Source organism: Protomyctophum bolini (assembly GCF_963924005.1).
Source record: "Protomyctophum bolini genome assembly, chromosome: 14".
NCBI lineage: Eukaryota > Metazoa > Chordata > Actinopteri > Myctophiformes > Myctophidae > Protomyctophum > Protomyctophum bolini.
The window spans coordinates 28,969,597-28,982,096 of NC_137875.1; the positions used below are offsets into that span (position 1 = coordinate 28,969,597).

Consider the following 12,500-nt stretch of genomic DNA (forward strand, 5'->3'; position numbering starts at 1 on the left):
ACCTTCACGGGTCCTTTCGGGGTCCCATTTTTCTATTCTCAGAGTGAAACGAACACTGAGGCTTTTCATTGCGTAGGAGCAGACGCGGGTCAAATTACATTAGTGAATGACCGCAAGTGTTGCTTTTATTTTTAGAGACAGCATGGGCTAGTGTCTCGCGTCCCCCTCGCTAATGTTAATCTATCGGGACAGCGGGCAGTTACGCTGAGACGGGGGAACAAAATATAGGGAGTTCAGGAGGTTGGAAAATACAATTAATCTCTGAGTGCACAAATGGACCCTTTTTTGGGGGGGTGGGGGGGTCCATTCGTGCACTCTCAAGAACGATGAATGAACACTCAGGGTTTTACTGTGTCAAGAGAACATGGAGGAGTCTGGATTTGAAACTATATGCCAGAAGAGGTGTGTCATGTGGTCCCAGGCAGGCCTTAAACGTTACATCATCATTGTGCACATAGATCACATGAGATGAGATTGCATGAACTCAAACGGCTGGATTCAGAAGTTCAGAACACAGACATTGGGTAGAGTAAATGTTCAGGAGCCATAACGTACAGAATATTATAGGCTTTAAATATCGTGGGACCAAAGTTTTGATACATAAACTTTTTACATCTCCTGGAAGTACCAAATCAGTTTAATATGACTCCCTCCCTGGGGGAGTCATATTAAACTAGACAGCTGTAAATGCTTAAATTAGACAGCTGTAAATTAACAGATTATTAGAAAACACGTGTGTGTGTGTGCGTGCGCACACACACACACACACACACACACACACACACACACACACACACACACACACACACACACAAGTCACTCACCTGGCACAGAGGTTCCTAATGCGACGAAAACAACTGCAGTGACAGAGTCTTTGAGACCCACGGTGCAACCAAAATGAGAGGCCAGGTCCCCTATAATGACAACAATAACAGCATTATTCCACATATTTAAGGACAATTAAAGATTACAGATGTATACATCATAGTATTTTGTTGTTGCTGTTCATTTTCCCTGTTTTAACAACGACGGCTTGAACCATCCATCTTCTACTGCTTATCCGGAGTTGAATTGGCTTGCAGAGAGGTAACAGTTCCAGCAGAGAAATCCCACTTCCCTTTCTCAGGCCACATTAACGAACTCTAACTGGGAGATCCCCAGATATAATCTCCTCATCTGGTTCTGGGTCTGCCCCGTTGGTCTCTTCCCAGCCGAGTGTGCCTGGCAGGCCTCCCTGTGGAGGTGCCCAGGAGGCCTTCCTAATAGATGCCCCACCTTTGGCACCATTCCACATAAAGGAACAGTCTCCGTTCCAAGTCTCTCCTGGATAACTGAGTCCTATAGCAGTGATTCCCAACCTGAGGGCCAGGGCCTACTGGTGGTGCTGTGAGGGTATTGCAAGTAGGTGCCCAAAAGATTGGCACAGCACTACAATTCTAATGATAATATAAAAACATTATTTAAAAAAATATATTTTAGCGAAAATAGACGATCTACAAGCTCAAAACGCGCACCACGTTGTAACACACATTGTGTGCTTGTAGATCTGCTTTTGTTTTGGGACGAGTTGTACCTATGAAGCAGGTGAGCAGTCCGATCATGCATATGGAGACGACGAAGCAGGCCCAGCCATTCCAGTAGTCTGTCGGCGGCACGAAGGCAAACAGAACCTTCCAGAAGACGGTGAGGAAGTGCATCACGTAGTCGAAACACGACGGCAGCTTCTCCTCGCCACACTCGTCATCATCATCATCCTCACCTGAGAGAGAGAGAGAGAGAGAGAGAGAGAGAGAGAGGGGGGGGGGGTATGGGGAGAGAGGGACCAAGAAAGATGAGAGGTGAGGAAGAAGAGAAGAAAGAGGGAGGATGGCGAATGACAACAAAATGGGGAGAAAGGGGAAGATGTGGGGCAGGCAGAGAGGGAGAGAGATTAATTATAGCTGACAGGCATTTGTAACATGTAATCCATCATTACAGCAAGTGAGAGACTTGAGATTGACATGACACTTCCTGGCACACTGACTGACTGCCAGATGAGGTGATATGACATTTGACAAACTGTGTGTCTTGTAAACTATGTGTACTATTGCGATAGAGAGAAAACGTGACGAGAGAGATATGACAGTATCAAATGAAAACTAAGGTCTAAAGGATTCCCACAGGGCTTGAGCATCAGCCAACCATACTGACATTGACCACTAAACTGTGTGTATGTGTGTGTGTGTATGTGTATGTGTATGTGTATGTGTATGTGTATGTGTATGTGTATGTGTGTGTGTGTGTGTGTGTGTGTGTGTGTGTGCGCGCGCGCGCATGCGCGTGCGTGTGTGTCTGAATCATGGGTTAGACTAGAAAAACATGACATTTATTCAACTGCAGATAATCAGTATTCATTATACACTGTATTCTTCAAAATATCACACAATACATGAAAAGACGTGATCTATGACCAGTAGCGACTATAGAATAAGTAGGACCTTGATTAGCCAGGCTAATCAAGGTCTAAATAACTGTCTATACCGGTATATAGACGTTGAAACTCATTTTTAGACTATTTTTACCCAAAAAAAATTAAGTAATTTAGCGGCGCCGTCTAAAAGCCGACAATTGCTCAGTGGGTACATTACAGTGTGTAACTGTAATACTTTATAATGGGGGTCTCTATCTCTCAATCTGCCTGGCTTTTGCTCTCTCTATGTCTGTCTAACTCTCTCTATCCACCTGTCTTTCTCCATCAGTGTTCCCAAGTTTAACCAATGACATTTCAAAACCTTTCCCTAACTTTTCAAAATAATTTTACCCCATTTCCACTTTCCAAGCCTGCTACAGTATACAGCAATCAGATAGTTTATGCAATCAGTAGACTCTACACCAGCAGTTCTAGCGCATAGCACACTGGAGTATACGAGGCTCATATGGCATCCATATACATTTTTCTTGCATTGATTGGAGTGAATGTCATCATTTGTCAATTTAAAAGTATAAGGAAGCATGTCTTTCTTTCTCTATCCGCCTGCCCTTTTCTCTCTATCTGCCTGTCTTTCTCTCTCTTTCCGCCTGTCTCTCGTGGTGTTTCATCATTGGTGGAACTGTAAATAAAGGAGATTAAAAACTTTTGCTGCTCATCTGTTTTTCTCCACCCTAAAGCCCTCTCTCATCCCCCTATTTCCCATCACTCTTAATGCCATTGTCAATCACGTTGATCCTATATGCATGTGTGTGTGTGCGCGTGCAACACGCAGTGACGCGCGCGTGTGTGTGTGTGTGTGCGTGCATGTGTGTGTGCATCTGGATTTGCTGCTGCTGGCAGAGATCAAATCCCCAATCAATTCCTCATCAGTTAGTGAATGGCACTAATCTGGCATCCACTCCAACAGGCTTCATATGGTGAAGCACTGGCATGCTAATAGGCTAGAGATGTCTGATAAGGTTCAGTAATGTAGACAGATTGAATTACTAATGTATGCATAGCTAATGGTTAATAGAATTAATACTTAAAGGGATAGTTCAGATTGTTTTAACTTAAGCTGTATGAAATACTTGCCATTAATATAGTGGTTGCAACTGTATTAATTGATTGCCTGAGTCCCGTGGTGGGAGTTCTGCTCTGGTTTTGGTGAAACATTAAAGCTGATAGACAAGTTTCCAGTGTTTGTACACAGAATTCACCCCCCCTCCCCCTGTCATTCTATTGGCCGAGCCAGGTCACTTCAGGTTATGGGATTGTTGTTGCTGCTGGGAGGGACGCTATGGATATTGCGCTCGTATGGCTAAATATGACATTAAAAATGTATTAATTTCTATCGATATCTTAGTTACAACAATGACATTGAGTTGACATGTTTTTTTAACTGTAGCATAATCGCAATATCACACGACGAGTCCCATAGTAGTCGCAAATGATGAAGTAGCGGAGGAGGAGACTCACTGGCTCTCAATTCAATTATCTTTTATTTGTAATCGTGCATATAAAACATATAAGTAAGTAGCCTTGCCGAGCCATGAGGCCCATAGGGCAGGGGCCTTCTGTTTCTGTAGCGTGAGGCAGCTTGACAAGTACACCCCCTGGACATGACGCAAGTATGTCGCAGGGACATACTAGCAATATAAAACATATATTGCTCCTCAAATGCCCCATCCACTACAGCATCGTTCATGTGAACTACTCTGTCCACTGTTATTCATTGCAATGAAGAAAAATCGCTATGATGATCCGCGACGGCTGGGCAGGCAGTCGCGGCGGCGGTGACTGGTGACATGATACTATTACTCACTTCCACTTCCACCATTTCAACAAATAAGCACATATACAACCCACTGCACATGAACGATATTGATGTAACCAGGAGATGTTAAGGGGGGTCCGACGTTCTGTGACTTCTAGGATCCTCCGAGGTCTGAGGGGTGCTTGCTGCTGGTGTTGTTCACACCACCCAACCATGCGCTATACATAGCGATTCTCATAATGTCAATAGGTTTACATATTAAATCATAAACATACTATTTCACATGAACAATGTTGGTGAAACTAAGATATGGGGATAATAATACATTGCAATGAAATAGCATTGCGTTTTCATTATAATACTGCTGGGTTGAACACACCCTCACAGCCTCGCGTGGCAAATGGCTAAAAGTTTAAATCCCCGCTCGACGTCCTGAACAGTAAACTCTACGTCATTTGTATTGTTGACCAATTTCTAAAATATTAGTGCAACTTTCGTTCATTTTGTACCCTTCTATCACATAGAACTAACTTTTCTGTGTCCATATCACTAGGCCCAAAAAATAGTTCCATGTGATAAAGGGGTCAAAGTTGAACGGAAGTTGTGCTAATATTTTAGAAATAGGTTAACAATACAAATGACGTTAGTTTTGTGAATTTACTTTTACTGCGTGGCCCCAGTGCCCCCCACAAAATGACCGGAACTACTTCATATTGACCAAAACCAGAGCAGAACTCCCTGCACCTCGGGCAATCAATTAATACAGTTGCAACCACTATATTAATAGCAAGTATTTCATACAGCTTAAGTTAAAAAAACTGAACTATCCCTATAAAGTAGTAGTTCAATCCGAAAATGAGTTGTGTTCTATCAATTACAAACCCCGTTTTTGTCGCATTATCCAATAATATGATGACTGGCAGAGTCTCCGGTAGGAGACTTAACCGATTACATGCCGCCACCAGGTGTCTCCACTCAGGAGCCAGTGCCAGCATAATGCACGAAAATGACTCTTTAGAGAGCCATGAACCGGAAGTGATAACCTTCCATTTCATAGCTTCACTCCGGGCCGTCATCTGCCGATGTAAACATTAGTTTTCTACTCGCGAGGTCGGTTTAAAGTTTTATTAAGCTCTAAACATTGTCCTTGTCAATCTGAGCCATAATGATGTTATAGATTGCGTGAATCAAGCAAGTATCCCTTTAAGTCTCTACCTTTGCAAAATGTTACATGTTAACATAGGAGTTGACTTTGACATTAGAAAAGTCTTCCATGGCCAATATCCATCCATCCATCCATCCAATATACTCAAGTGTTGCTAATTATGAACCAGGCTACTTAAACCAATTAGACGTTCGCTGTGCTACGGTTCAGTGAACTTCAAATTAATGGAAGTAGTGTGGTTCGTAACTGCCATGTCTCTGCTGTGAATAAATTCTACATATATCCGACGCATCTCAGCCAATCAGAAAGCATTTTCAATCCTGGTTGAATTTTCCAAGTGATGAAAATACAATGTGGCTCAAAAACAAAAACAGACAGGATAAACCATGGATCACAAAAGGCCTAGAGAATGCATGCAAAAAGAAAAACGTACTATATAAACTATTCATGAAACACAGAACGAAGGATGCAGAAAATAAATTATTAAGTATTATAAGGGTACAAAAGAAGGAGTATTATCATAAACAATTAGAATCTCATAGAAGCGGGCACGAAATTCTAGTAATGTATAAAGCTAAACCTATTCTAAACCAGAACTCACTATATATGCTGTATTGCTCCCTCGTACTCCCATACATCAATTACTGTGTGGAGGTATGGGGGAACAACTACAAAACCAGTAAACCACTATCCAGCCAATTCAAAAAAAGAATTGTCACCCAATCTGATTATTACGCACCAACCAACTTATTATTCATCCAATTAAACACCCTAAAACTCCAAGATATAGTAGATCTAAAAACCGCAATAACAATGTATAAGGCACACAATCACCTGCTCCCGAGCTGTATCCAAGAGCTGTTCTGGCCTAGAGAGAGCCGCTACAACCTAAGAGGCACTTCCAAATTCAAACAAACAAATGCTAGAACAAATATCAAAGACAGGTGCATATCGGTCAGAGGGGTCAAGCTGTGGAATGGATTGGATGACGAACAAAAAAACTGTAGTACAATAAATACATTTTTGTTTTTGTTATGTTTGTTTGTTTTTGTTTTGTTTTCTTGTTTTTTTCTCCCTTCTGTTTCCTTTGTTATATTATCTTACCTATGCAAGCCATTTATTTTTTAGAAGGGTAGGCACTATATAAGCTTAGGCTTCTTTTGCAAAAAAAAAGAAAGCACTGTATTGATTTGTTATAATGACCAAAATAAATAAACTCTCTCTCTCTCTCTCTACTCCTGGTAGGAGTTACAAATGGAAAAATTAACACTGGGGGTATTGTTCTCTGTAGTCTTTCATTTGGTGTCTTCTTGCATTCTGCAGCAGTGTTTGGGGAGAAGAGACTGAGAGACCGGACATGATTAAAACAAACAGCTGTGATTAGTCAGACAGTTAACTCGCGAATAGGGAGTGCTTGATTTGATGCACCAGAGCTGGCGCATACAAAGTGGCAAAATCGCATCCCATCCAAGTTTAATTAATGTGGAAGCCAAAATCATGTTCCCGGTCATTATGTGATTAATTATGCAGCCCTGAGAGTTTCCGCAAGGAATGAACACTGTGTACGTGTATATGTGCGTGCGTGCGTGCGTTGTGCACGCACGCACATATTAGAGATAGCTTGACAGGTGGAGACCAGCAGTACATGAAAATAAACATGAGCATATGTACTAGAATTTTGCGCCACACGTCGCAATTGGGAAGAAGGCAATAGTGGGAGGGCGATACAGTTTTCTTTTTTTACTTGGAAAAGCAAACATGGCAACCCATGATGTTTTCATATACCCAGTTGCTTGGAAAGTGCAAACTTGGCATCCTGGCTGAGTGGCCCTATTTTTTGTTTTGCTTGTTTTTATGTAAAAGCAAGCATGGCAAGTGGCAATGTTTCTATATACCAAGTTGCTTGGATGTCGCAAATGTGGCAACCTAGTGGGAATAGTGTACTGTACTGTAGTCCTCTGTACTGTACTAGACTGTACTGTACTGTACTGCACTGCACTGTGCTTCTCTGTGCTGTACTGTACAATACTGTCCCATACTGTACTGTACTGTACTCTACTGTCGCCTACTGTACTGTACCTCCATACTGTACTGTAGCATACTGTACTGTACCGTACTGCTACACCCTGTGTATGTGTGTACGCGTGTGTGTGTGTGTGTGTGTGTGTGTGTGTGTGTGTGTGTGTGTGTGTGTGTGTGTGTGTGTGAGTGAGTGTGTGTGTGTGTGTGTGTGTGTGTGTGTGTGCGCAGTGAAAAGGGGAGGGGGCGGGGAATGGGGAATTTGTGATGTAATTTGCATCACAGCGAAATGTTCTGCAATAACAGGGTGTCTGACAATATAGTTGTACAGTAAATATGACAGTTGTGTGGAAGCGATGTACTGTAGTGCAGGATTGTCTGTGCAGAGAGATGTGTGCTAACAGAGTGGTTGGGTAGGAGAAGGAGGAACGGATAAACAGTGTACCCCCTGTCCATTAGGGTAGAAGGATGTGCACTGTATATGCATGCTCATATTCTTTCGTACACCCCCGTGCACTAGTAGCATGTAACACATCAGTCATCCAGACAGACAGACAGACAGACAGTACTTCTCAGAAGTATCATCTACTGTACGAGACTTCATGGCGTGTGGCTGAGCAGTATACAACAGCGTTCCACGTCAGTGCACTCGGTGGGCCAGTCAGTCATTGTGTAAATAAAGTAGAGATGTATGCGGTGCCACCGCTAATGGCATGTCACCCAGTCAGTCACCCAGTCAGTGCGTCAGTAAATACAGCTGTTAAATACTGAATGGACCAGAGCTAAAGGCACGTCATTTACCAACCCTGTTCAACGGATGTTCCACATGACTTCATCTGTGTTACTGAGGAATGAGCCACAGCCACACACACACACACACACACACACACACACACACACGCACGCACGGACAACAGACGAAGCCTGAGGCTCAGAATGTATATGGCTATGCAACGTCACTAACACACTCGTTACATAAAGGCAATCGGATAGAGCTCTCTTTCTTGTCTTTCATCTCATTTCTGTCATCTCACAACCCTCTATCTCCTCTTTTATCACTCTCTCTCTCTCGGCAACCAATCACACTACAACTCGTATCTTTAACCAATGAACTCTCGTTTAAGACAATCTTCTAATGCACTTGTGCAGCATGCGATTGACGTGAAACTTTACACGCACACTCCCACTTGGCCAAGGAAGAAATGCCACCCTGTTTGTCCCCACAAAATGTCCGCAACACAAACATTAAATGCCATTGACAATGAAGGGAAAATGTACGTCATCTTGTCCCCACACGTCTCATATTTGCCATCAACAATGGAAGGAGAAGTTAGGTCAAATGTCCGCCAAATATGACGTAAATTTGTGGCAACAGGCAACAAGCATTCTGATGAGGCCAGTATGAGATGATGCATGACGTACTTTGATAAGAGCACCCCTCACTTCACACGGGTGATTTTTTCCCTCTCAAATCAGCCTATTATGATTCACGTTTTACCCATCACTGCACCGATCGTCATGAATCTTTCCATGCACCCTCCCTAGTGACCAAGTATAAACTTTCTTTACCGAATTACTCCTATACATGTTGTGCAAACATCAGGCAAATCACTACACAGTTTTTGGCATATTTCATCCTGCTTGGCAATAACTACAACATGAATCCCTCAACTTCTATAGATATTCCACTCACCTCTATAATTCTGAATGTTGCTGGCCCACAATAACCTTTCCTGACCTGGCGGAGACCTGTGCTTTGAGTTCAAGGTGCATTTGTTTCTGTAACTATTTTGCTTTCAGCAGTTCAATATAACTCTGGAATGTTTCCGCGTGTCATAATGTGTCATGCATTCTTTTGGATTGTAAATATATGTACAGTATCTGTGGTGATATAGCCTGGACAAAAACTGTGTGTCTATGCGGAATTACAGAACGGAAGTTAGATTTTTTGTTATATTTTTGAGTGGTGCAGCCACTCCAATGACCAGCAATGTATGTCCCTATCTATGTCTGTGTGTATGACTTCATGTATGTTTAGGGTACCAACAGGTGACAAAGTGGCGCTGTTGAGCTTCACACTGTGCACAGGTGCATGATGGGAAGCTGAGTTTTGGTGTAACAGTAGTCAGACTACCAGGCTCAATAGCATTTTTTGACCTGTTTCACTGTTTCACCACTCACTTCGACAGGTCTGATTTTAAGATAGTTTTGGGGCTTTTGCCTTTTTTGATAGATATAGACAGTACTGTAGGTTGACAGGAAACGGGGAGCGAGATGGAGGAAGACACGCAGCAAAGGTCGTTAGCATCGGGATTCGAACCCGCGACCCGCTGTCAGGCTTACCAGCCTAGGTGCCCGCACCGCTAGGCCGGCCCGGGCCGGAAGTGACATTAAATGCGGGGCAGATCTGTTTACATTCACACAGAGTCTCTGAATTCACAGGTCATGAACCCAGTTCTGAACGCAACGGAACGGAACGGAAGCATTAAACCAACTTCTCCTTGTGAGACGAGATAAGGCTGGGAATGAGGTTATAGTGGTAATATATGTCACTCTTTATTTGTATAGTACTTTTCAAAGACATATGTGCTTCACACACACACACACACACGCACACGCGCACGCACACAGGAGGATTTCTCATTTTTATTTAAATTATTTTGCGTTGAGAAGGGTCCATCTGCAGATTTGGAGCCCAGTCCCATGGCGTGAGCGGAGGGACCTATGGTGTGAGCAGTGCACCAAAAGTACGTACTGTATTTTCTGCCAATATAAACAGGAAACAATAGTGTGGAATACAATATGTACAGATAAAACAACATATCTTTCCTCTAGGTTAGGCGTAATAGTCTTTGTCTGGGTAACTTATTGATGCAGAGTTTAATAATGTTAAAAATATGAATTTACTCATAAATCAATATCAGTAAATTAACACAATCAATGGCAATCTATGAATAGCTATTTAATCCATATATGCCAATCACGAGATTACGAGATTTGATTAAAGAGCATTAATCCAGCTCTTTAATCACACACACACACACACACACACACACACACACACACACACACACACACACACACACACACACACACACACACACACACACACACACACACACACACACACACACACACACACACACACACACAATAGTACACATACATAAAGTACCATGTTGGGTCGCGCTATGAATATTAATGGTCCGGGCGTTAGACCACAACCTGGAGCGAGACTAGACTACAGCTATGGAGGGCAGGATGATGATATGTTTGATATGTCATACGCAAACCCTCTGTTTGAGGAAGGAGCATTGAGGTAAGAGTCTCTCCAAAACCTTTCTTAATACCCTATTGGCCTGGATATAAGACTACGTTTTTTTCCAATGGAAATATCTTAAAAAATGGGGGTCGTCTTATAATCAGAGAAGTCTTATATTCGGCATAATACAGTATATTTAATAATATTGCACAGTCTATATTTAATCTAGTCTGTAACACTACAATTATGTTATATGAAAGAGACTGAACTGTTTGACATTGTCTGTGTGAAAACGTTTGTTTGTTAGTACACTGATTGACATTATGTAATGAAAACGAAGATAACTACACTATGAATCAAAATATGCCGAGATGTGGTGTGTGTCAAAAGGTTAGTTGTTTGCACCTCTCTCTCTTTTGCCTCCTCTGCTCACATCTCCCGTGGGAGGGGACTAAAGCGCGTTGGCTTCGGTCTTGCTGAAACCGGTCAAAGAATGTACCCTTAATTTCCCTTTATAACTGCTCGTGATGAGCAGGTTGTCACTGTGTGAATGGGTGAATGTAATGCTTTTTAATTTCCCTTTATAACTGCTGGTGATGAGCAGGTTGTCACTGTGTGAATGGGTGAATGTAATGCTTTTTGTGAAGCGCTTTGAATAAAGGCAATTCATCATTTCTGGTGGCAGTGGACAATGTGTGCACAATCTCTCTAAATGTATTAATAAAACAATATAAATCACAAGTGCATTGATTGTCTGAACAGCCACACACGATGCTGGCATTGCTGTCTCTGCAGTGATGTTAAGCCCGTTGGAGGTGCAAGAACTGCAGAAACAAACAATGGCAAAGCACTGCATTTGTTCTTTTGCTCTGCAATTATCTCATTGTGCGTCTCTTCCTTGTGTCTTAGGTGGGAGAGACATGACGATGAGAGGTGAGGACGATAGGATCAGTTTGCCAAATGAGACATCGTCGCTCTGTTGAAAATGAAATGAAACAACGTTAACTAACCTTAACTAATCACGGGCTGTTACAACAACCTGCCATTGGCCTTATGATGTTTATTCAGAGAATGAATAGTGTCATTTTGAGTATCCAACGTCTATCGCGATGAATGGATCGGTACAATAGCGTTTCCAGCCATGGCGAGACTACATGCGGTTATCAGGTGCTGTTCGACAGATTGGAGAGAACACAGTGTATCATCAGAAACGTCAATGGATCAAATTCAAGTCATGTACACATGGCCTGAGTTTGTTATGCATCGTGTGTTTTTCTGCAGATACTTGTGAGGTCATGTTGTATTAAAATATGAAATATACATACCTATATGTATGTACATAATTATTTGAAATGCTCATATACAACAAAACCGCTAGTATTGCATCCAGCAGTCAGTGTGTCATCATTGCCTTGAACAATGTGGGTTGCAAACTTCTCGTCTGATCTGCAGTGCATTGTTGTTAATGTGAATAAATCACAAAATGATTATAGGGAAAAACAAAAGAGAAGGGGGGGGGGGGGGGGGGGGGGGCTGACGACATCTTAGTCATCATCACACAAAGTGATTTATAAATATGAAAGACACACGTCAGGACCAGTTCCTCAAGCTGATACTTTGCAGTCTTGTCATGAAAACGTGTATACAGTATACACACATACTGCACACTGCACGTTGGCATGACATCTGTCTTGTGTTTGAATGCAGGACTGAACTTCCTCCCATCTGGAGAAAGTTAGCCATTATGACCCCCCAACCCTACACACACACACACACACACACACACACACAAACACGCGCAAAGTCCAGTGCGGCATGACATTTAAGA

General features: G+C 42.4%; 1 protein-coding gene across 2 annotated transcripts in view; it reads right to left on the reverse strand.

Moving 5' to 3' along the window:
• slc8a1b (solute carrier family 8 member 1b) overlaps positions 1–12,500 on the reverse strand; it is a 150,228-nt gene that overhangs the window by 9,164 nt on the left and 128,564 nt on the right. For both annotated transcript variants that reach the window (XM_080781787.1, XM_080781788.1), the window contains exons 8-9: positions 1,574–1,759; positions 825–914 (exon numbers count right to left, since the gene is read on the reverse strand). In XM_080781787.1, coding sequence (XP_080637913.1) covers positions 825–914; positions 1,574–1,759 — 276 coding nt within the window. The remainder of the gene's footprint in view (positions 1–824; positions 915–1,573; positions 1,760–12,500) is intronic.